General features: G+C 37.8%; 6 protein-coding genes and 1 long non-coding RNA gene across 13 annotated transcripts; 3 read left to right on the forward strand and 4 right to left on the reverse strand.

Moving 5' to 3' along the window:
- The first annotated feature begins 1366 nt into the window (after window positions 1-1366).
- Hpd (4-hydroxyphenylpyruvate dioxygenase) lies at window positions 1367-4207 on the forward strand. 2 transcript variants are annotated; one of them, XM_076797611.1, is made up of 13 exons: window positions 1367-1480; window positions 1659-1685; window positions 1754-1816; window positions 1889-1993; window positions 2115-2240; window positions 2299-2388; window positions 2462-2562; window positions 2645-2722; window positions 2811-3045; window positions 3122-3244; window positions 3320-3436; window positions 3733-3841; window positions 3986-4207. In XM_076797611.1, exons 1-12 carry the CDS (start codon window positions 1478-1480, stop codon window positions 3805-3807), a joined length of 1143 nt encoding a protein of 380 aa, XP_076653726.1. In that variant the 5' UTR covers window positions 1367-1477; the 3' UTR covers window positions 3808-3841; window positions 3986-4207. The 2 variants fall into 2 exon arrangements, with proteins under 2 accessions (XP_076653726.1, XP_076653725.1); XM_076797610.1 differs by lacking the exon at window positions 3986-4207 and having other exon boundaries at window positions 3733-3903.
- Ntf-2 (nuclear transport factor-2) lies at window positions 3861-7594 on the reverse strand. 4 transcript variants are annotated; one of them, XM_076797626.1, is made up of 5 exons: window positions 7147-7594; window positions 6994-7065; window positions 6656-6754; window positions 5439-5594; window positions 3861-4531 (listed from the first exon to the last, which is right to left on the reverse strand). In XM_076797626.1, exons 1-4 carry the CDS (start codon window positions 7252-7254, stop codon window positions 5481-5483), a joined length of 393 nt encoding a protein of 130 aa, XP_076653741.1. In that variant the 5' UTR covers window positions 7255-7594; the 3' UTR covers window positions 3861-4531; window positions 5439-5480. The 4 variants fall into 4 exon arrangements, with proteins under 4 accessions (XP_076653741.1, XP_076653740.1, XP_076653742.1 ...); XM_076797625.1 differs by having other exon boundaries at window positions 5474-5594; window positions 7147-7593; XM_076797627.1 differs by lacking the exon at window positions 5439-5594 and having other exon boundaries at window positions 7147-7354; window positions 7432-7572.
- A 117-nt stretch (window positions 7595-7711) lies between these two features.
- Rpl27 (ribosomal protein L27) lies at window positions 7712-8969 on the forward strand. Of its 2 annotated transcripts, none has more exons than XM_076797621.1 (4): window positions 7712-7844; window positions 8328-8560; window positions 8645-8781; window positions 8893-8969. In XM_076797621.1, exons 2-4 carry the CDS (start codon window positions 8342-8344, stop codon window positions 8939-8941), a joined length of 405 nt encoding a protein of 134 aa, XP_076653736.1. In that variant the 5' UTR covers window positions 7712-7844; window positions 8328-8341; the 3' UTR covers window positions 8942-8969. The 2 variants fall into 2 exon arrangements, with proteins under 2 accessions (XP_076653736.1, XP_076653737.1); XM_076797622.1 differs by having other exon boundaries at window positions 7814-7955.
- A 1-nt stretch (window position 8970) lies between these two features.
- On the reverse strand, window positions 8971-11506 carry Dctn2-p50 (dynactin subunit 2). The gene is made up of 9 exons (XM_076797606.1): window positions 11260-11506; window positions 10985-11056; window positions 10786-10919; window positions 10605-10716; window positions 10372-10526; window positions 9953-10199; window positions 9703-9879; window positions 9530-9632; window positions 8971-9444 (listed from the first exon to the last, which is right to left on the reverse strand). The coding sequence occupies exons 1-9, from the start codon at window positions 11293-11295 to the stop codon at window positions 9266-9268; spliced, it is 1215 nt and encodes a 404-aa protein (XP_076653721.1). The 5' UTR covers window positions 11296-11506; the 3' UTR covers window positions 8971-9265.
- A 271-nt stretch (window positions 11507-11777) lies between these two features.
- Window positions 11778-16759, reverse strand: Dnalig1 (DNA ligase 1). Of its 2 annotated transcripts, XM_076797597.1 has the most exons (15): window positions 16548-16759; window positions 16376-16432; window positions 16096-16182; window positions 15892-15959; window positions 15457-15818; window positions 15175-15361; window positions 14802-14928; window positions 14560-14732; window positions 14272-14495; window positions 13986-14114; window positions 13763-13902; window positions 13494-13695; window positions 13212-13418; window positions 12498-12950; window positions 11778-12370 (listed from the first exon to the last, which is right to left on the reverse strand). In XM_076797597.1, exons 1-15 carry the CDS (start codon window positions 16565-16567, stop codon window positions 11999-12001), a joined length of 2808 nt encoding a protein of 935 aa, XP_076653712.1. In that variant the 5' UTR covers window positions 16568-16759; the 3' UTR covers window positions 11778-11998. The 2 variants fall into 2 exon arrangements, with proteins under 2 accessions (XP_076653712.1, XP_076653711.1); XM_076797596.1 differs by lacking the exons at window positions 16376-16432; window positions 16548-16759 and having other exon boundaries at window positions 16096-16358.
- Window positions 16760-16906: 147 nt separating this feature from the next.
- On the reverse strand, window positions 16907-22551 carry Uba1 (ubiquitin-like activating enzyme 1). The gene is made up of 2 exons (XM_076797628.1): window positions 21897-22551; window positions 16907-20966 (listed from the first exon to the last, which is right to left on the reverse strand). The coding sequence occupies exons 1-2, from the start codon at window positions 22261-22263 to the stop codon at window positions 18184-18186; spliced, it is 3150 nt and encodes a 1049-aa protein (XP_076653743.1). The 5' UTR covers window positions 22264-22551; the 3' UTR covers window positions 16907-18183.
- On the forward strand, window positions 21327-21643 carry LOC143359597 (uncharacterized). The gene is made up of 2 exons (XR_013083136.1): window positions 21327-21406; window positions 21443-21643. It is a non-coding gene; the product is annotated as an uncharacterized LOC143359597 (long non-coding RNA).
- Window positions 22552-22894: the final 343 nt, after the last annotated feature.

The raw sequence follows: 22894 nt of genomic DNA on the forward strand, positions 1-22894 counted from the left end.
TTCATTCTTTTCAAGCAATAGTTATGTATATTTCTCACTATATAGACTGCGGATGTTTTTGCAAGAAAAATGTAAGTAACTATGCACGAAACATGCAGGATATGCAAGAAATATGCAGCACATAAACGAAACGTAGTATCATTTATATTTATCGCTTGCCTTACAATTACCACTTTATCGCTTGTCTTCCCTATTATTAACAAAGTTGTTATCAGCTATCATAGCGATCCAACTATTCAGTATTGTATGCCTAGAAGATTTTGCTTTGTATTCACTTTTGTAATTTCTACTATAAACTTCATTGTGAGAACATCTCTGATTTCTACCGGTACTATTGTCGCTATGTTGTCACTTCAATGGTTTCGAATCATACTGTGGCGTATGATTAGTATTGTTTCTGTCTCTGAAGAATACCTTGAAAATGTATGTGATCTAGATGTTAGATCACTGATATCTGTCAATAATACATTATTACAATTCTTGTAGATGTTATTGTGTAAGAGATGTACATTATATGTACATATATTACATATATATTACATATGCACGGAATATAATAAGTTAAAATAAAATGTGCAAAACATGCGCGATATGCGAACAAATTAAGCAAAATATTTTCATAATCTCTCAATGACAGAACAAATTTCTGTCCAGGTCGTCGTGCATGAATTTACTGCGAATACTTTAAACGTTTGGCCTCGACGACGATGAAAATGTATCGGGCCGAGCCCCCTGGTTTAACAGGTTGCTAAACATGTTTACGCGCCGCGGGTTTCTTTTTATGTTAATCTATATTAATAAAGCACGCCTTCAAACAGGAATCGAACCGCGCGCTGACGCATATTCAATCGTGTTTCGTCATTTTGAACGGCGAGCCTCCTCAAGTGGAAAATTTTACCCTAATTGAATCGTTTCGAATCGTTCATTTCTGCAAACGTAAAGAAGCACTACATATAAAATACCGTTAACAGATATTTTCAACATTCTAACAATCTGAATATTATACAAACACAAATGAAAGTGACATCCATACAACATGGGACAAGGGGGAGTAATAAATACAACATTTGTTAATATTCGTTTAACTGTAGATAATGGACAGGGAATTTTTATTTGACAATGAGCGGAGTATTTACATATCATTTATCGTTTCGTACGGAGCGTGATTATTGTCGCGCCTTCTAATTTGAATAATTATCGTTGAGCATGGTCTTTTGAGAGGTGAGGCTTCGTCAGGATATCAGGTCGTGATCAGCTCGTGTAACGATTCTGAAAAACCTGATCGCCGTAGGTAATTTACGATTTGCATTTCTAGAAGAATGCGACGCAAACAAGCCTCCGCGATCGACCAATCGCCGTTCAGGATACCGATCACCGATTTCGACGCGCGTATATTTAAGCAACGTACATCCTGCGATTAGAATGATTTCAACGCTACCGGCACGAGAATCGGTATCGAATTTTTCGCGTGTAAACGATGGTAAGGAAACTGTATAAACTAGAAGTATTGGAGTAATTGTTCTGTTTTTTTTTATTGAAAATTATAATAAAATTTTACATTTAATCCCGCTTTCTTAAGAATTTAAATATTTTTCACTTTCAACTTGTATCTTAACATCTAATTTTGTGTAATCTTCTTCTTTATGTTTATCTTTCAGACTACGTACACGGATAAAGGCCTGAAGGTGAGTGAAAATTACTATAGAGACAAGTATAAATTTTTATCAAGCCTTATAAAACTATAAAATTGTAGCCTTTGGGAGGGAAGTTTCTGTCTTTCAACCATGTCACGTTTTGGGTCGGAAATGCGAAACAGGTAATTGGAATGGCTGTGATGTTAAGAAAATACGTTTTATGATTATTTAATTAATTCTATTTATTACTACAGGCAGCTGGTTATTATTGCTCTAGGATGGGCTTTGTACCTTTTTGTTATCGTGGTTTGGAAACTGGCTCGAGAGAAGTAGCATCGCATGTCGTTAAACAAAATAAGGTACATGAAGTGTCTGTTAACTTTAAACTGATACTTTGTCTTACGCTTAAAATATATTTTTAATGGAGTGAATATTCATTGAACCGAAAATATTCTTCTGAAATTTCGATGTTACTTTCAGATTATCTTTGTGTTTGAATCAGCATATAAGCCCGATAATGGGGAAATAGGGCGTCATGTTTTACGTCACGGAGATGGTGTTCGCGACATTGCTTTTAACGTCGAGGACATTCATACGATTGTAAAGGTACTTGAAATTTAAATGAGCAATTATTAGAACAAATATCAAACTTCGAATTCTATAGATTGCCAAGGAAAGGGGAGCGAAAATCATAAGGGACATATGGGAAGAGAAGGACGAACACGGTGTTGTAAAGTTTGCTACTATAAAAACTGTAAGTCTGTTAGGTATTACCAAAAAGAGATAGATTAAGTAGAAGCAATATTTTAATTAGTATTATCTATCAGTATGGGGACACGCATCATACGCTTGTAGACAGATCAAAGTACAAAGGATTCTTCTTGCCTGGGTTTCAACGACTGCCAGAAGATAAATCTATAAAATATTTGTAAGTCGTATGAAACATAAAAGTTATATAATAAATCGTATTTTGTAAACTGTGCTGATCCCATAAAAATTTATTTGTTTAGACCAAAAGTTGGATTAAATTTCGTGGATCATATTGTTGGCAATCAACCTGATAAACAAATGGAGCCTGTTGCAAAATGGTAGACTACGTTATTTAGAAATCGAAAGTTATTGAAAGAAAATAGTAAAAAAGCGAACTCTTTTTGTACAAATTTTGGTTTATTTTAGGTACGAGGAATGTTTACAGTTTCATAGATTCTGGTCAGTAGATGATACTCAGTTACATACGGAATTCTCTGCTCTACGTTCTATTGTTATGACTAACTGGGAAGAAACTGTAAAAATGCCTATTAACGAACCAGCTGTTGGCAAGAAACGTTCTCAAATACAAGAGTACGTTGAGTATTATGGAGGAGCAGGTGTACAGCACATCGCTCTGAACACAGATAATATAATTCAAGCTGTAAGTAAATATAACTACAACGATTTCATTTCAAGAAGATTCATTTCTGACGCTACACGCTTTTATTGCATTCCAGATACAAAATTTGCAAGCCAGAGGTATGGAATTTCTAGACGTGCCAGACTCTTACTACGATATGCTAAGAAGTCGTTTGAAATCTAGCGGAGTGAAAATTTTGGAAGATCTTAACACGCTTCAGGTATAAGAACAAACAATTCTACACAAGTTATACATTTAACGGAACCTAGTTAACAGTTAAACATTACGATTCTAGAAACTAAGAATTTTAATCGATTACGATGAGGATGGATATCTTCTGCAAATATTTACGAAAAATATGCAGGACAGACCAACACTTTTTATAGAAGTCATTCAAAGGCGTAATCATAATGTAAGTATTATGGTAATCGAAGCTCTTATGAACCGAGTATCTAACTACTCAGGGTGCTCGTGGTCTGGTTCGAGACGAGTACGAGCACTAGATTATCGAAATTTGAATTTGAATACTCGAGTATTCGAACTTGACACTGTGATCTAATTTGAACGAACATTCAAGTACTCAAGTTCTGATACTCGTAGATCGGAACAATAGTGAAAGCCCTAACAGTAACTGTGTGAAGTAACATTTACATAAATCATTTCTATTTAAGAATATAAATGACTTTGTTTGTTTCGTTTATGCTATAGGGGTTTGGAGCTGGAAACTTCCAAGCTTTGTTCGAAGCTATAGAAATGGAGCAAGCGAAACGCGGCAACTTGTAAAATCCTAATTAAGACTAAATATTAATATGTACAGGTATTTTGCACTTAAGAAATTTATATAATAAAGATTTTATTATAAACATAATAAAGAAACAATGTTCGTTATTCTTACTTTTATGTTATAATCTTTTTAATGATGCACATTGGAGAATGGAGACTAACAGTACATTAATTCCAGATGTTACATTTAATGGCCAATATTTGTTTTACAAAAATACACACAGCATGGTAGTGTAAAATATGTAACATTTCAATTTGAAGCGTAATAATCGACCATTAAAATCAAACATTATATAATATTATATTCCATTGTGTCTTGATATCGTATTATAAAAATGTAATATCAACGATAGGCATATCTGTGAATTACGAAACTTAGTAAAGCAAAGCGATTGTTAAACTGTGTCTATTTTTAATGCTTCTTTCTTTCTGTGGCCACGGTATAAGTGAATATTCTTTTGTATAAAAAACTGTAGTATCTAGAAAGAATGGGATAATATGCGATGACAAAGGATATTAATGATAAAGTAGCTCACTTATTCCCATTTCTGGAGATTCCATGGCTCAGATAACTGTCTGCCATTAATCATGAATCTGCACATAGTTTTCTTCATGCAGTATCATGAATGCCAAGGCGAAAGATGTCATGTTGACAGAAGAATGAGTTCCCCAGTGGCTTCAGCACAAAGATTTGTGAGAAGGCATGTGGTGGGTCTTCGTCTGCCTGTAATGCAAATAAAAATACCATAAGCGGAAATTGTGAAACAATATTTCTTGCTGCCACTTGTTATTATTCTGGTATTATTATAAAGATTAATTACACACAAATCAATCGATTATAATGGTGGATTAATGCTAGTATAGGAATCGAATATTTTACAAGTGGTTCAGATGAAAATTTCGTAAAGAAGTGTCTTTGAATATTTTTACACGTAACAGTGACACACAAAGAACAGTTTTAATGTCAGTATTAAGAGAGAGAGAGAGCATCTTATATTTTACAAGAATCTATAATCAATTAGTTTGTTATAATATCAATGACTTGATGGACAATCATGCAAGAATTGTGCAAACATTGCATGAATGTAATGAAAATAAGAAAATTACATGCTACGGTGGTAAGCAACTTACCATAAAATAAAATTGAGAAGAATGCTACATTTTCGAATCTGTTAACGTGTCGCTATATACTTACTCATTGTAACTTTTTCCATTAATGCTCTCTTAATTTACGTAAACGGATTTATTATATTGTTCTATTAATTTTTTTTCAACAGAAAATATTCCTGTTAGTTCAGTAATTTAAAGTTTTACATTATACTTTATATTTGCCAAATTATATTTTACTAAATATCAATCAACTAAATACGTATTAACAAAATCATAAAATTTGATCGAATTCAAAAAACTTCGATAAGATCGTTTCTACGGGTGATGCAACACTATTAATGGAAGTGATATGGTCGTTAAGTGCAAAATTTTTATTCTAATGCTAACTTTAGTGATCGAATTATTTTACAGCACATACAAAAGCAACATAGCATAATATAAACGTTTGGGTAAGAGTTAACAAGCAAGCATACTCTGGCAAACACGAAGCTAGTTTAGAGAGTAATTAGTATTGGGCTTGCCTGTACTGGTACAAAGATCAACCGAAGATCAGTACCTGACGCCTAAACCGTGTCGTGCAGCGCAAGTCTGAAGATGTCATGCTGCACGTAAAAGCTGGTGCCAATTGGCTTCAGGACAAATGTCTGGATGTATGCATGGGGCTGATCCTCATCAGTCTGCCCAATCATCAACAATCACTGACTGAATTTTCTTATTTCATCTTCTTTGCGGAGGTAGGTATATAGAGAGATTGTTGCTGGACATTAGTCATAGCTCAATCTCTATCTTCACATGGCAGCACAAAAAATGTAAGGCAGTACAGTACACATTTGTGTAGCATGTCCAGCCAATAGAATATAATGTATAGACAAACAAAAAGTACTTAACGACAAAGAGACATCGATACCGAAGTTAGGTCCTTTACCCAAATAATTGCAGGGGTGATTCAATAATTATTTGTAATGTAGTTACAAAATTTGATACAGTAAAAATAAAGCAATCAAAATAACGTCATTTCGCAACACCGACCCTGGCTGTTCAATACGCTTGGTCCACGATTGCATATATGTACAGCTTTCTTTCACTATAAGTCCGATGGCTTGATACAATTTTCGACCTATTACAAATGTGGGTACCTATGCAACTTGACTTTGTTCCCGAGTGGGCCAAGAATGACTAAGAAGAATATGCCAAAGGCTTCAACATAGCAGCAAACTATAAATTAGTCGGCCAAGCAGCAATATCTTTTGTTGGAAAAGAAACATCGTCATCTTATTTCAAAAGAAAACTGTATTACTGTAATTACTCCATTCTTGTTCTAACTAATTTTATATCTACATTGCAAATAATAACTGAATTACTCTCATAGATCGTTCTTAGTATAATATAATAAAGATGGTAATAAGAAACTAAATTACTGAACCAATTGGAATAAGAATTTTGCACATTACGGATGCACAATACTTTGTACGTTGCAAAATTTTCACCATGTAATTCTTGAGTGTATGAAATTTGCAACACCTCAACATGAATTTCTTTTTTTTTTTGCAGAAATTCAAATAACATATATAAAAAACTATAAGCTATAGAAATTACTTATACTATCATTTGGTTTGATAACAACGCATAAGATGCGGTGCAAATGATTTTCGTTTTTTATACTTGCACATGAAAATGACTATTTCCTTTATATTACTCATACAAGAAATATAACACAGAAAACAATCGTTTTTCTTACCTGCAGCCTTCCTAAAACATTAATGAGTACACCACCATCGAACATTGGTTGCGAATCAATTGCAGTAATTATCCGATTAATTTTTTGAAACGATAAACTCTAAAAATAAAAAATTTCACTATTATCACAGAAACATGAAGTAGCATATATATATATACATATATATTCATTTAGCGATTAAATTTCATAGTTTGCATAATAAATAGGGAAATTTGTCAATTTGATTGAAGTTGTTCAATTATATGATATGATTGGAAAAAGAAAAATCAGACTGACTGACGCACGATAAAATACAGAATGAAATGTAAGAAAGTTCTGTTCTTACACGCAATACTTACAGTTAATTTTTCCATGATTTTAATAGCACCCTGTATTTGCAAACCTTCAAATGTCATGAAGGACGACTCGGTCTATGAATGGAACATCGTGTAAATACTATGAAAAAGTTGATGCCGGTTGTAGAAAAAAGATTGTGGACAGTTAGTACTTACATTGTACATATTTATTAAATTTGCTCTTTGTGCGGGGTCGTCAAACAGTGCATAATACTGTTGCACGAAACCCTTTCCGATGACTTCATATTGGGGATTTAATGCCATTACGCTAACTTGTTACAATTCACGCCCACTATCCGACACCGGCACTATCAGTCTTGTTCAGTGATTTGATCGTTCGGTACTTTAGTCTTTTATAAAAATCCTACAATAAATGTACAATAATGCCTATTAACATCCCTCGTGTGAGATATGAGTGAGCAGGAAGCTACTTATGCCGACCAATCATTTCGATGTATCGAGAAAACCATCGGATTATTCTCGAACTCTCGAAAAGTTTAGATATTTGGCAACGTTTATGCGTATTTTCGCACGAGCAGCACTAACACGGATTCGCCGTTTCAACGACCGAGCTCGATCAAGATTAATTGCTCGTTCGCAAATCGTACGATATGCCTGTATGTGATTTTATAGAAATTTTTTGCATTATATAGCAACGAGCAACGCCAGCTTGGACGAAATTCTCTATCAGAAAATAATTTACGAACGTCATTTAAACGGTGACATTCGATTGGTTTAACATCAGCGCCGGATGCCCACCGACGCGACATCTATAGATCGATCCCCGAACGTCGGACAGTTCACGGGGCGAAAGTGAGGTTAACTTCCTTTTTTCCGGTGTGAAAAGCCGTGAGGTGTGTAGCGCTTGTCACCGTAGAAAGTAATCCAAAAACATCGGAAAATTGGATGATAATTGTTTCCAACAAATGCCATCATTTTGAATAGTGTTTATTCCGATCTTTTTGGTATACTAAGTATTTTTTCGTATTTTTATATTCATATTAAATGTGTGTACATCAATAATGATTTCGACTTTTGTTTATATTGGATTCGTTCAATGTGGAATGCATGCTTTAATATTTACATATTCAGAAAAACATTAGTTTCACACAATTTCGTCTTCAATTTTGAAAAATGTGGATCATATGTGGCTCGTGTATGAGGTTATGTGATACATTTAAACACAATGTTTACAAGTATCGATGTTACACGCACCTCTTATTGTATCACGAGTAGTACATGTTCTTACTAGAAAAACCAAACACAATTATACGTTTCTACCGCAGACGTTGCTGCCCAATAATTTCTAAATTAACAAATTTTTTTATTTTTTCCAGCACACATCTTCAAGATGGTGAAGATTATGAAAACAGGGAAAGTCGTATTGGTCCTCAGTGGCCGATACGCTGGAAGAAAAGCCATTGTAATGCGTAATTTTGATGATGGTACTACAGAGAAGCAGTACGGACATGCTTTGGTAGCAGGAATTGACCGATATCCACGTAAAGTACACAAAAGGATGGGCAAAGCAAAGCTTCACAAACGTTCCAAAATCAAGCCTTTTGTGAAGGTAAATTTTTGAGTCGCTAACTTTCTAAATGCTTTATAAGAATTTAGAATAGAAAATTAATCTTCTTCGCATATATTGTTTCAGATTTTAAATTACAACCATTTGATGCCGACAAGATACACTGTGGACTTGCAATGGGACAAAGTGACTCCCAAAGATCTTAAGGATCCAATGAAGAGGAAGAAGGTCCGGTTCCAGACACGTGTTAAGTTTGAAGAAAAGTAAGTATTGTGTTTTAAAAATATGTCACATTTCTTGAAACATACTCGAACAACTTTTAATAGATTAGTAGGTATTTAATACATGGATAAATAATAAATGTTTGTTTGCAGGTATAAATCTGGTAAAAACAAATGGTTCTTCCAAAAATTACGATTCTAATTTTAAATAAATATAAAACATACAAATACTTCGTGTGATATTTTTTAATCATCCTGGATAATCAAGCACGATGTTAATTTATTTCTCATTCGCAATATTTATACATTAAGGAGCTTTTCTGTTGCATCATTGAAAATACTCTATCTGAAAAGTAGATCAATCTTATGAAACCATGATAAAAAATATGTTAGAAATGCAATATATCATTTTTTTACATTGAACTACCAGCAATTTAAAAAGCACTAGGTAATATATAATTTAATAAATATTGTATTAAAAAAGTTTGAGTGTTAGTCTATAATGAATTCTCATTACTACAAATTATCACTTGCTAATTTTTTTAATACGTTCATCTAGCGCTTCTATATTATTTTTTATAATTTCTAAGTTGGACGCGAAACTTTCTTGCACTCCTTTCAAGAGAGATTTGTTGCTCTCCAAGTCGGATGTGATTTGTAATTGCAGCTCGTCTAAACGCGTTAGAGATTTATTGAATTCCGCAGCTGAAAAAAAAACATTAAAAGTTCATTACAAGTTGTAATAAAAATTATTTGATTACGAACATATTTAGTGTATATACACACACACCTTGCTGATGAATTGTATTTAAAGCCAACATTCGATTCACAGTTTGTGGTAGGATTTGTGACATTGTCTCCGTTTGTTTCATGATTTCGTACATTTCTGATATCTAAAAGAGATTTTGTAACACTCTCTTACTATTTTCTTTATAAACGACGTGCCTAGAAGTAAAAACTTACCTTTTGTTCCTGCTCTGTATCTAGTGCTAACGCAGCCTTCTTTTGCGCGATATTGTCCATTCTGTGAATTACAGAAGCCAATCGATTTTCAATGATATCTAGTTGGAATGTATCTAATAATGCAGCTTTTGCTCCTAATTGTTGAACAGCTTCCATTACTCCTTGGCATTTGAGATTCTGACAAATCATTTTCGTTATTCAGCCATTATTCATTGTGATTAATATAATTGCAATATTAAATACTTCTTACCTGTGAAAATTTCGATAGCTTATCATTAGTTGTGCCAATAACACTTTCTAAATTGCAAAGTCTCTGTTCGAGCAGTGCAATTCTCGCTGCTTCTTGCATCCTTGCTTTCTCTGGGAGGTATGTCATCTGATATTTCAGTACAGAAGGTTCAGCTGTTTTATCAACTTTTGTACTCGGTGACTTTGAATCAGATTCAGAGGTAGGAATACTTGTTTGCTTAAATGCTTCTATTTGAGATATTAATTGCCTGAAACATTGATTGGTCAAGAGGAAGTTTATATTTTTATGGGAATATTGTAAATAGATTATAAGTAGAGGTGTGCGAAAACCCAAGAATTTTTAAGAATCCCAATACATTCGAGAACCTGTCCCAGTCCCGAATAAAATTTTTGCACAGCTCTCATTATAAGCGAACTTACTTCAGCCTAGTGCCTTGTGGGTCTGACAGAGTCGCAACAAGATCCGCCCCAAGGCATTCTTCTAACTTTAGGCAGTCTAATTGCTTTCCTAAATCCTGTACTTGTGAAATTATATCAACAACAGATTTCACTTCTGTTTCATCCTTTGCTTTTTGCTATTTGCAACAACAATGACAAAAAATAAAAAATTATGCTTCCAACACCTTTTTATCCTACAATTAGGTTTTTAGTACCTTCATATCATTTATTTCTTCGTATAATTCCTTAATCTCATGCTGTAAACGTTGATATTTTTGAATCGGAGTTTCCTTCTCTCCTTCTCCAGGAAGTTCCCAATCTCCAAATCTAAAATACGTAACACATTGTAATAAACATAAATGATATGTTTTTAATTATTTATCAAAGGACATTTACTTATAGCCTGTCCTTGGTCTAAGCGACACGCAGTCTGAGAAATCAACATTCTCGCTGATAACATGTTTACCTTTAAATTTGTTAAATGCCTCTGTAGCACTAATGTGAATTTTTTTTATAATATCGGTTTCATCCTACAAGCAAGAGTATTAACAACATTGTACGTCTCTCGAACGGAAAATAATATTGAACACTATACCTCGGTATACAGTTGAAATTGTTCAGATTCTGGTAAGTCAGTTGTCTCGTACACATCGACTTGATCGTACGCCTATTTCACAAATCCAGTGTTACAACAATTCGCAAAAAAAAAAAACAGAAACAAATTGGTTCATTAATTTAAACCTGTTATATCGCATAAAATTTCGTAAACCGCTGGTATATAGTACTTTCGTTAATCGTTAGTGTATTTCGCATTATGTTTTATATTTAATAACAAGATTAGGTCGACATAGTTTTGACATAAGTACTTACAATCCCAGGTAAATCGGCGTATTTCGGATCAGCCATTTTTTACAGTCAAACAAAAAGGTATTGTCAGCTTCGAGACAATTTTACACAATCCGAGAAACCTCCGGTTTCACTAACCAGTGACAGTAGATGGATTTTTATTCGAAATATCCAGATTTCGATGGCAGATAGCAAATTACTATCGAAGTGCCAAGTTTTACGTGTTCGTTTCCATTTACGCGATCGTCGCGCTATCTTGCCGTGAGAAGTTACACTATCTCTGCTTTTAACTAATGGAACCTGTGGGTGGAATAAAGAAAATTTATCTAGATAAATAGTAATCAATCTATTATGGCTGTAAGGAAGACAGCTGGGACGGCACAGGCTCAAGAGTAAACCCTACCTGTTCATAATTATGATTCGCTAACATTGTCATTCCACCAATAGCAAAATGATGTATACCTAATAACCAATCAGACTCGCATTCCTTCCAGTTGCCTGTTTACAGCAACAGACAGTACTCCAGATAAAAGAAAGAAATCATTTGTCAGTGTGAATGTCATTATTCAATTCCACACATTATACAGAAAAGGCACGCTTCCTAATTTCACTTTCATTCACAATACAATTTTACAATAACTCAAGCAATTGCGAAATAATACATATATATGTTACATCAAGAAGATTCTCGCGTCTCTCTTATAAAATATGAAATAATAATATTCGTTCAGAAGTATAAAATGTATTTTGCGTTTATGTATAATTAATAGAAGTCTTCCTCTGTAGCCTTCGTTCCCGACGTTTGATTTTTGATTTGTTCTTGACTGCTGTACATTGAAGCTACTTGTTGCGCCGAAGTAGCATCCTCGGCGTTTTTATCATCGCGAATACGAATAAATCGAGGGAATCTTAGAGATATGCCCTTTTCCGGATCCACGATGCCAAGAGCCGCCCTGTGAGCAGGTGATAGGGACAAGTCTGCGCATTTGATCTCCCAAACTTGGACTGGTTCGAACCAATGGTCCGGTTCATGGGACGAATCGTATCTGTAGTACGACTTGGGTTGTGGCACTATGTGCTCCTTCAAGGACTCAGTGTGCTTCTGAAGATCCTCTTCGCTGAACCCAGTTCCGATCTAAATAAGACACAAATCACACGAATCCATAAAATCTGCATCACTCGTACACAGAGCTTAAAACTGTTCCGATGTAACAACTGTTATACAAGGTACATCCTATAAGGTAAATCCTTATAATGCTTACCTTGCAGATACTTTGATATTCATCATTCTCTTTATCGTAACACGCCAATAGGAATCCTCCATAAGTTCCTGTTCTCTTCCCTTTTCCTATGTATCCACCTATAACAACTACATCTAGTGTGTCCCCGACACCGTCCAAATAGTCTTTCTTCAATTTCAACCAATTTCGCGAACGCTTGGCTATCTCGTACGTCGCATCTCGCTCCAAGGTCTTCACCATGAGGCCCTCGCAATTCCCTTTGACCGATTCGTCTAAGAAACTTTGCACTTCTTCCATCGTAGTAGTGTCTAAACTCGTTGCAAATTTCCATTCACCGTCCGATTCTTTGAAATTCTCCTTCAACAGGTCGCGACGTTTTGCGAAAGGCTCTTTGACCAGCGGTTCTCCGTTCAGATACAACAGGTCGAATATAAACACGCATACTTGTACTTTAATGTCTGCCTCGTTCGCATCCTACGATACAACACACGGGTGAAGTTTTGCATTTGATTAACACTAAACCTACCACCACCGGTCAAAATGACCGGTTTCGGTTTTTTTATTTTACAATTATTCAAATTATAAAGATGTGTTAGGAAGTGACTAAATAAATGTATTTAGTAGAGCACATATATTATATCTTGTCGTTTTTATAAAGCAACATATACCAGTCACTTTTAAGGCTCAGTAGGTTCAGTGTTGAGCGCTATAAATCTTTTTCATAATTTTGATTACCTTACGCTTCCTGGTACTGAGTATTTGGAACGGAAGTATCTGTTGTTTCTCAGTATCCCAAGCAACTGCTTCGCAGTCGAGGATACAGCTTTTAACATCCTTCCCTCTTGTATTCTTGAACCGTCTTATAATATCCGGATATTTCGTAGTGTTGTTTTCTTGATTCCTACTGTAGATGCTAATGTCGCCATTTTCAGCTAAGTGAATCTGCAAAGCACACATACTTCATGACATCTTGCTTTAGATTTTACAAAATATCGGTAACGATGGAGGGATAGAAACCTGGGCCCTTTCTCCGTCGTACTTCCATTCACAAGTAAATTTCAATCCCTCGAAACGCGTCAAAACTTCCTGAACACCTTTGGTTGGATGCGCTAACATAGGTTTCATTGGGATACCTGGTGTAATTTTGCACTGTTCAGGTAACTTTTCAACTCCTTCTTTCAATAAAACAGGAACTATTTTATCATAATTTGGACATTCGCTGAAAAAAGTATTTTGGATTAGTACACATTCAAAATCAATGCATTGTAGTAAAAGATAACGCTTACCAATACGTCGTTTTAATAATAAGCGCGATCTCGTCGTATTTTTGCTTGAAGGAATCGCTAGACATTTTTTTACTCGCATCCAAAATTTCTGGAGGTGACCCTTGATCTGGCGGAGTCATTGCGCATGCCAACGCTAAAGCCTGTGAGTACCATTTGAGAAAATTTATTAATTGAAAAAACAGCTTATGACACTTTACGTGGAACGCCTTGTAGATGTACTCACTTGTAACACAGATTGTTCAGCCAGACCAATTCGAAGCTTACCAGCCAAGGACCTAATGAGATATCTGGCTTCGGTAAATCGACATGCTACGAAGAGTGTCTGAATCTTATCCAGCTTCTTGCTTAGAGACTGTAAAGATTTTTCACGTTTACACATCGATACAAGTGATGTAACATCGACAAGAGAGCATATTCAAGAAAAGTCAACACAAAGGTTCCATTAAAGTCGGCTTTTGTAATTTGAATATGATTTCTTACGAGTTCAAATGAATTTTTGAATATCGTACCGCATTGCCGGTCATTTGTGCGATTTCTTTCAGTTTAGTATACACATTTGTCACTGTTAGAGGGGCTGGTTGGAACATAGTTCTCTGATTGGAGCGACTTCCCTCCGCCACTATGCCCAAGTCTCCGACTTGTTGCACATCTGCTTTTATTTGAGCCAAAGTTCGACCAGTACACTGTGCTATAGCTTTCATGAGATTCGTGTCCGCCACACCCAATTCGATTCCTGAAACAGAAAGTTTTATACACGAGCTGCTTGGACAGAACAAGAGGGTGCTGCGAATGTTCACCTTCGTAAGCGGGTGCAAGCTGATTCAGGCATAAATATATGCTTGGAAGTAAATCGTTTGGGCTTAGAGCTATAACAGATCGCAAGTAATTGGATAGAATTTCTACTATCTTTAATCGAGCGCTTGTTTCCTCTATCAGCTCTAATGTCCGTGTTAGTGCTATGTATGGAACCCTACAAACATTCCAAAGAACTTTACCAATAATCGAGTCAAAGTAGTAAGCAGAATATCAAAATTCATACTTTTCACCCTGCTTCCAAAACGCATCATTTATCGGATGATACTTAGAGGCACTAGGATTATAAGAATGGCTCGAGGACTTTTTCTTATCCCCGTTGCTATCTTCTTCACTCCCCTTTTGCTTTGGAGCTGAAAAATAACAGTTCTATTCAAACTCTACTTTGTAAGAAATAGTGTGTGTATAGATATGGGTGTGAGTGTGAATGCGTGTGTATTTGGTTGTGAAATGTATGTAAGAAAAAGAGAAGAGTACAATATATTTACAATATCAATTTTACTGTTATATGTTATTGATTTATGTGACAAGTTGTATAAATATAAATAAATTATTATAAACCAGTCTTACAACTTATATTATTGTAATGAACCACTTACCAAAGAAATTATGTATTTTCTTGGCCGGCTTTTCCGTATTTTCTTTTCCACTACTACTTTCTGCCTGAATTTCATTTTCTTTTTCGCTATGGCTTTCTTCCTGAACTTCATCGTCAGACTTCTTTTTCACGTTGAGTGACTTTTTGTCTGTTTTTTCTATAGTATCCGACTTCGGACTATTTGGCATCTATTAATCAGTGTACATAATGATTATACTAACTGCAACCAGTAAATATTGTAATAAAAAATTAATGAAAAATATTGAATGATAAATGAACGTACCTTCACTGGTAAGTGGCCATCTTCGTCGCTGGAATCAGTTTGTACTATTATCCTTGATCGTTTTTTGACCACCTTTTTAGCACTGTGTTTCACATTTATTTTGCTAGATTCGTCGGAGGAAGATTTCGATGGTTCTTTTTTTGGAGAATCTGACTGTTTTTTATCCTCTAGATCTGAATCTTCCTTTTCTTCTTTTGTATCTTCCTTTTCCTCTTTTTTCTTTTTTGCACTGCTTTCCTTTGAGGTATCCTTTACCTTCTCCACTTTCTTTTTCTTCTTAGAAGCAGTAAGTGGAATTTTTGCCTTTCTCTTCTCATTTTCCTTGGGTGTCCCAGGTGACATCTTAATCTTCGGTGTTCTTCCTGAAACATTAACGCCGTGCGACATTCTAACCATTCCTTTGGCCTCTAAATGTACACTATTTAATAGTCTTACCATTTGCTTTCTTTTTGGACAAAGGTGTTGAGTGTGAAGTCTTTGCTGACTTCTTAGCAACTGTAGGACTATGAACAGAACGATCATAACATGAGAAATGTCAAAATCCCTCTAGAGTGTTAAGAGCAGGCAGAATTAACATTGACTGAAACAATGTAACAAATATCGCGGATACGTTCCAAAATAATTGATATCAATTTTTACCTGGAAGAATCACTGATGTCCGTGCTACTTTCTCGTTTTCGTTTCGTGCCACTCGGACTTTCTTGATTCGCATTTTCGCTCGATTTGCTATTAGTGTGTAACCAATTAAAAACATTGTTAACCGTCGGCCGGAAAATACTGTCTAACTGAGATACTTTGCTCGCGAACGAATAACGTGCGAAACAATGATCGAATGTTTTTGCTCGAGCGCAGAGTACCACGAGCCTGAACATAATTGCAATCTGGTGAAGTAAATACAAAACATTATATCAGAACTTACCTTGAACCGCTCTTGTCATCGCTGTCCTTCTTTGCAGTCGATTTTGCGAAGAACGATCTGAGATTGACACAAAAATAACATGTAAAAATGTTCTACGACAATTACACGTTTTCAAATTGGTCGCAATAAAGATATTTCTACACGATATTCCATTTTTTTAGGATATACTTACGTTATACTACGTTGTGCCATTTTGGCGCGTTTTCCATAATGCGACGTAGCAATTGTCCCGCGCTTTTTCAGCGCGATGGAGGACCAATTGAATTTAACCGTTACCGTTCAAACCACGGACATATATTCAAGCACATTTTCTTCTGTTTCATAGTTTATAGGGGAAAAAATTTTATTCGGGATCGGGACTGGAAATTTTGGGGATTTTCGAGAATATTTAGGATTCTCAAGCACATTCGGGATTATTCTCGGGAATCTCGAAACTTTCGAGAGTCCGACCCGTCTGGATCATCGGGTTCTCGCACATCTGTAACAATTATTTATTGTAAATAAGATGAAATAATGAAATAGGACAGACACTTTTACTTTTCGACACTATATTTCTCATGTCTCTTGAAATTCAAACACATCTATTTATTATCTATTGATAAAATAATACAATAAATATCCGCATTATCCTAAAATTAACAAAATATCATTCTTTTTTTTTAGTTTTGTATTTCCTTGGTCTAAAGTGTGCAATTCGTTCTTTATTATTATTTTTTTTCATCCTTTCGAAGCTTTTTCCAAAAATCGTGTTCATAGAAATTTAAATGCAGCATATCTTCCATAACAACAAACAGCCTTAGCCAATATAAGTTCACACATTCGGTGTTCGACAAATAAAGCGGACAATTCAAGACCATCGACAACGCATCGAATACAATAAATCTTAATGGTATCGAGCCTTGACAGCAAAGAGAGTTTTAAGGACAAAATGGATCGGTGAGGAAAAGAGAAATTGATCGCTCGCACGCCCATGGATCGCGAAGTAACCGCGTGAACAAAAAGAAACGGGGAAAGAAAAATACGACGGAGAGGCAATATATATTTTGCGCTCGTTATTCTCACGATTATCTATATGGTCTATATTAATGTGTCCAGCATTATGCGTCTAAGGATCATTGAGTTTATCGTTCAGTAATTTACATTCGATTCTATACATAAAGTCGTGAAGGGCGAGTCCCAAGAAAATTCTTACCATGACAATTCCCTTTAAGATCCAATATGGACTCTCTAGCAGCGCAACTATCGTATTTCATTATCTTTTTATTTTTTTCTTTCTCGAACAACATCGCGGAAACTCGGTACGGATTCTCTTGTACAAATTTGTATCCCCTTACATCCTTATCGACAGTTCCAATCATTTAATGTCTAGACGTTTATTTTATTTTTTCATATTTTTTTTCTTCTCAAGAAACATCACTGACCGAAAAGTCGAAAAGAAACGCTTGAACTACGAATTTACGATTATCGAACAGAACTTTAAGCTTCACAGGAGCAATAACACAGAAAAATCAAAGAGACATTTATAAGAAACGAAAGATTTTTTTTCGCGAGAACAGCTTTTCAAAGTGAATTTTCATTGAAAGGGAGATTATGCATAGTAAGATGAACTCAGTGAATCCCGGCGGATGCTTCCTATGAAATGCTACAAAGCATATCGGCGATAAAAATGAATCTTTACTTTGAGAGCCTTACATAGACGAAGATTAATATTCTCCTGTACCGTATTGTAAAATAGAAATTTGTAGAAATTACTACCGCTAAGTCAGTTAAGTAGACATCTCTCATTAACCGGCGATATCGACGAGCTTTCAGGGCAAAGTGTAGCGTACGTATGGGACCTCCACATCGTTACCATCAGAGTCGTTACAGCAAAGTTCGAAGACCAGAGCGCGTACATGCGGCTCCAGCTTCTTTTTCGATACTTTCTTGACTACCTCGGACATCAATAGTCCCATACGTTCCTGACACTTGGCCTTGGGCATAAAGAACGAGTAGAGCATGCAAACACCCTGGGACAGCATGGTGACCTCCAGATTATGGTGCTCCTTGAAGTAGTCGAGGAACTCCTTGAGCGTCAGTTCCCCTTTTACTTCGAACCGGTCCCACAGTGTCCATTCTGTGTCGTAGTATTTCAATTTCGGAGCAGCGACAGGCTCGGAGAAGCCGAAGAAGGGCAGAGCCAGGTTGACGAAGCCGTTCTTGTAAACGGACAGATCCTGGATGCCGCGGGTCAGCTTGATCAATTCGAGACATGCCAAGCCAGCCACAACCGAGGTGGTGGTCGCGATCGCAGGGATGATTTTGCCGGCGATCAGCTTGCTCTTATGCCTGTCGGCTGGCACGATTTTGTAGTTGGTGGCGCGGAGGTTCGAGGCAGCCACGATGAAGTCTATGTGGAAGTTGGTGTCGTCGTCTTTCTCGAACTCCTGAGGATAGATTACCAGACCATTCAGCTCGTCGATCTTCGGCAGTTCCTCCTGCAGCTGAGTGAGTCTCTCGTGATCTACGTTGCCGCTGCCATTGGACACCTGAACCTGCGAGTCCGTCTCGGCGATCTTCACTCCAGACTTGGGTGTGAATTCCGGTACCTTCACGGTACTCGCAATCCTAGCGACTTCCTCCCGGTTCCTGTTCGTAGGGATTCCGTAGACCTTAGCTTTCAAGTTGGCGGCAGCTACGATGTATTCTAAATGCAGTGGATCATTCACGGTGAACGTAAGCGGCTCCGGGCACCTCTTCGGCCCAGACCAGAACGGTTGACCGGTCGATGTTACTTGATCAGGCGGGAAATTGAACAGAAGCTGTCTGATCTGATTACTGTACTGTTCCTGCCAATGACAACGTGCCCATGCGACGCAGTCGGCGAACGCTTTCGGTCTCTCATCGACCAGCGCTGTTTTAACAGATTCTAATACTTCTAGTGGCTGTACACCAGGCAGTTTCAGTGTTCTGTCGACGAACTGGGGATCAGAGATATATTGAGCGGCGTTTTCCGCGGCCTGCCGGAACAGACCTTCGAAGTTGTCTCTGGCCCATTGCAGAGTGTGCTCTATAGCGTTCGGGAAGTTCTTTAACGTACAAATTGGTATACTCTTTTCCGGGGGGTCCTGCGACGAGCTGTACGATTCTGTTAAAAATGGAACAACGACTTGGGTGTTACCCTTCGTTCCTAAGGTACCGGATTCCAAGAGAGGCTTTCTATAATATACACAACGACGATCCATATAAATACGAGCGTTCACGTTATCTAAAGCGTTCGCGACACCGTCCAAGACCTCGAAGAAGTCGTCGTTATATATCTTCTCTGTTTCTGGGCAGACTCTGTTTTCATGAGCGATTATTTTCATGTCCGGGTTCATACCTTTGATGACTCTGGCCGCAGTCGACGATTTCGACTGTTGAACGTCCGACGGTCTGAACAGGAACTGCCTGTTCAAGTTCGACTTCTCGATCAGGTCCATGTCGGTGACCGTGACGCTACCGTTCTGAGCGCCGACGCCCAGCATGGCGAAATTTTTGAGCAACTCACAACCGATGGCACCTGCTCCTACAACAAAGTATTTCAAGTTACCAATCTTCGACTGGAATTTCCGGCCGAACACGGCGACCTGGGAGTCGTAGCGGGATTCCGTGGGGCAGCAGTCTTCTTCTGAGAGTTCAGAGCGATCTGCTGGCAGACATTCGATTGCATCGAAGTACAGCCACTGATATATAGGGTGGAACTTTCCAGAGCAGGCTTTCATCACTTCCTGGGCTACGATCCCTCCAATGGTCGCGTTCATCGGACTTAAATTGCCGGAGGATATCTTTGCGAACGTGGACAACAGTTCGGTATTCACTTCAGTTTCAATGCCCATTTCTTCCTTTACCGTGTTAGCTAGAGCTAAAAATTCATCGGCGTCCTCTTGGTTCCATGGCCTTGGCAGTTTTTCTTTTGTTTCCTGGTAACGATGAAGCATCATGAAGCCCAAGTGAATCTGTTCCGAATGGTAGAACTTCGCGAAATCTGTGATCTGGAACTCTGGCTTCTTCAGAGCTTCTTTGAAGGGGACGAAATGCAGAGACTTTGGCATTTTAACTTGAGTTACTATGCCGCCACGTACGTACTCGGAATATTTCGATGTGTCCCCAATGCTGAAGGTGTATGGACCAAGAACTTTGATCTTGATCGGGTCACACCCGTTCAATTCTGTCATTCCCTGTATCTCGGAGAACGTGACGTAGTCGCCATCCTCCATACCGTGACGAGTGTCCTCCAAGCATGTCACAACACCTTCGGCATCCTCTGAAATGCTGGCTACCATTGCGCTGACAGGTGGCTCGCCATTGGTGTCGACCACAGTGAATGTATTCCCAAAATCACAGAATACTTGAGAAAATAGGCCTCTGGTATCTGCTATGATGAGCGCTATGTCATTCGCATGGGTGATCTCAGAAATGCGCAACTGTTCGCTGAGGGGAGCTTCAGTAAGTACAACAACTTTGAACTTCTTGATGTAACAATCTGTTAGAGGTCCAGTGTGATGACGAGTGGGAACATAATTGTTCAACTCTGATAAACGTTGGCAACAAGCAATGGCTCGATTTTTACCTGAAAATAAACCATAATGTGTCAGTCTCATGAGTGAGATAGATTGTGCTAGATTAATTTAAATAGATATATTTTAATTATTTTCCAGATAGTATAAAAAATATCGTCTATTGGATTCAGGTAAGTATCGCATCTCTTAATTATGATTCAGCTACTTATTCATGACTACATTCTCTTTGCACAAACTGATGCAATGTAATAATCTTAACAAAAGAGATAGGAAGTCTCTCTTTGATCAATGAGCACATCAATGTGTACAGACTGTACTCAATAATTGAGAAAAGAATTGATATAAAATGTATATTGTTAAATCAATATATAAATTTATAGTTGCAAAATTCTTCTTTGTTATTCTGCAAATTGTCAGTGCATGTCTGACCTTAGATGATTTCATAACACTGCAGATGGAACACTCTGTATTATTATAGTTCTATTGAACTGTTGTTAAAAAAAAAAAAACTACAAGATTGCAATAGAAAAAATTCTTTGCAACAGCCCAGTGATATAAAAAAGAAAAGCCAAAAATCGCAAAATAACGAGCGAGTGATTTCGAAGTTACAGGGGGTTAAATTCTGGCGAGAAAACAAGATAAGATTCGAAAACTGCCAATACTAGATGTGCGACTTGAACGTTACACGGCGTTGTGTATGGTTAACCCCGTGTTTTATATCGAATCGGAGTAGTGACGAAAAATTCGAACAAAATCTACTAAATATACCTATATATATATGTATATATGATTCATTTAAGTCGGAATATGATTAAATTTTTCCGTTATTGATATTTTGGAGAAAATGTAGACGTATGATAGACGTCCCTTCTCCCAGATTTTCCTCGTAGGAGGTTTCGAAGGAGGTGGACATCGGTGGGAGCGTGAAATGGAATGATAGCGCGAGGGGTTAAAGGTGTTCGCGTGCGAATCGCGCTCACCTATGTCTGCCTCTTTGAGGTAGAACTGCGAGCCGAGATCGGAGATCTGGCACAACGCGTCATCGTGCAAGGTAACGGACTTGACGCCGCCGAGGATGACGTTCTTAGCGATTTCGACGCCGAGACCACCGAGACCAGAAATCAGAACATCGGAGGTGGCCATTCGACGCATCGCGTCGTGGCCGAGTACGTAGAGCTGCCTGGAGTATAGGCCCTCGTCGATTTCGGCGGGAGCCCGAGACGTCGAGCCATTTTTCGCCATGTCTGCGATCGTCGTCGAGTCGTCGGCTCCTCCCGTGGTGGCAGCAACGCGTCGCTTCTTGGCTGGGGGGTCAACGGAGCTCTCCACCACCTCAGCACTAGACATCGGACTTCACGGGGCGCCGTATTATGTCCGTCGATTGTTTTTTTCAACCCGTCCGACTGCACTTTAATAAAGCCCGTAAACTTCACCGCACGCCACACCGACCTTGCCGCACGCGCCCGCTCTCTCTCTCTCTCCTCTCCTCTCCTCCCTGTCACTCGTTCTCTCTCTCTCTCTCTCGCCGCGCCTCTCTTCTCTTCTTCCTCGTCGTAGTTGCCAATCTACCCTTTCTAGACTGTGAGCGCACTTTACCACGATACCACTGTCCATCCAAGAATGATTCTCGTTCTTTCATCCGCGCTGTTGCTACTCCCTCGCAGTCGCACCACCGCTAATCGCGATATCATCGATGCTTTCTCGATAAAGTGGGGACGAGGGTTCTCGGCACGATCGGTAAAACAGGTTGGTCGGGTTTCGCGAATGGCGCGACTTCCTTCGTTGCGAATCGGTCCGGTTCCGCGACGTTCTCTGAAGCAATGTCGATGAAACGTTACAAATACGGATCGAGACAGGATCCAGCATTTCCGGGATTAAAATTTTGTTCCGTGTTTCATTGTTTCCCTGACGTTTAGTTAACCTCGAACCGTGAATTTATCCGTTCGAACTGGCGCGGTTCATTGGCTCGCGAAACGGG

The sequence above is a fragment of the Halictus rubicundus genome, chromosome 12 (genome assembly GCF_050948215.1).
Source record: "Halictus rubicundus isolate RS-2024b chromosome 12, iyHalRubi1_principal, whole genome shotgun sequence".
In the NCBI taxonomy this organism is placed as follows: Eukaryota; Metazoa; Arthropoda; class Insecta; order Hymenoptera; family Halictidae; genus Halictus; species Halictus rubicundus.

Coding starts and splice junctions, on each gene's coding strand:
- Hpd (XM_076797611.1), top strand. Junction 2,389..2,461: donor AGTTTGCTACTATAAAAACT/GTAAGTCTGTTA, acceptor ATTATCTATCAG/TATGGGGACACGCATCATAC. Junction 2,563..2,644: donor GATAAATCTATAAAATATTT/GTAAGTCGTATG, acceptor TTATTTGTTTAG/ACCAAAAGTTGGATTAAATT.
- Uba1 (XM_076797628.1), bottom strand. CDS start 22,263: ATGTCTAGTGCTGAGGTGGTGGAGAGCTCCGTTGACCCCCCAGCCAAG. Junction 20,967..21,896: donor CCTCAAAGAGGCAGACATAG/GTGAGCGCGATT, acceptor GTTTATTTTCAG/GTAAAAATCGAGCCATTGCT.
- Rpl27 (XM_076797621.1), top strand. CDS start 8,342: ATGGTGAAGATTATGAAAACAGGGAAAGTCGTATTGGTCCTCAGTGGC. Junction 8,561..8,644: donor AAATCAAGCCTTTTGTGAAG/GTAAATTTTTGA, acceptor ATATTGTTTCAG/ATTTTAAATTACAACCATTT. Junction 8,782..8,892: donor CGTGTTAAGTTTGAAGAAAA/GTAAGTATTGTG, acceptor GTTTGTTTGCAG/GTATAAATCTGGTAAAAACA.
- Dctn2-p50 (XM_076797606.1), bottom strand. CDS start 11,295: ATGGCTGATCCGAAATACGCCGATTTACCTGGGATT. Junction 10,200..10,371: donor CCACAAGGCACTAGGCTGAA/GTAAGTTCGCTT, acceptor TCAATGTTTCAG/GCAATTAATATCTCAAATAG. Junction 9,880..9,952: donor AGCTATCGAAATTTTCACAG/GTAAGAAGTATT, acceptor ATGATTTGTCAG/AATCTCAAATGCCAAGGAGT.
- Ntf-2 (XM_076797626.1), bottom strand. CDS start 7,254: ATGGCATTAAATCCCCAATATGAAGTCATCGGAAAGGGTTTCGTGCAA. Junction 7,066..7,146: donor ATTTAATAAATATGTACAAT/GTAAGTACTAAC, acceptor TTCCATTCATAG/ACCGAGTCGTCCTTCATGAC. Junction 5,595..6,655: donor ATGTTTTAGGAAGGCTGCAG/GTAAGAAAAACG, acceptor ATGATTGGGCAG/ACTGATGAGGATCAGCCCCA.
- Dnalig1 (XM_076797596.1), bottom strand. CDS start 16,328: ATGTTCAGGCTCGTGGTACTCTGCGCTCGAGCAAAAACATTCGATCAT. Junction 14,496..14,559: donor GCTTGCACCCGCTTACGAAG/GTGAACATTCGC, acceptor TTTCTGTTTCAG/GAATCGAATTGGGTGTGGCG. Junction 13,419..13,493: donor ACGACGGAGAAAGGGCCCAG/GTTTCTATCCCT, acceptor TGTGCTTTGCAG/ATTCACTTAGCTGAAAATGG.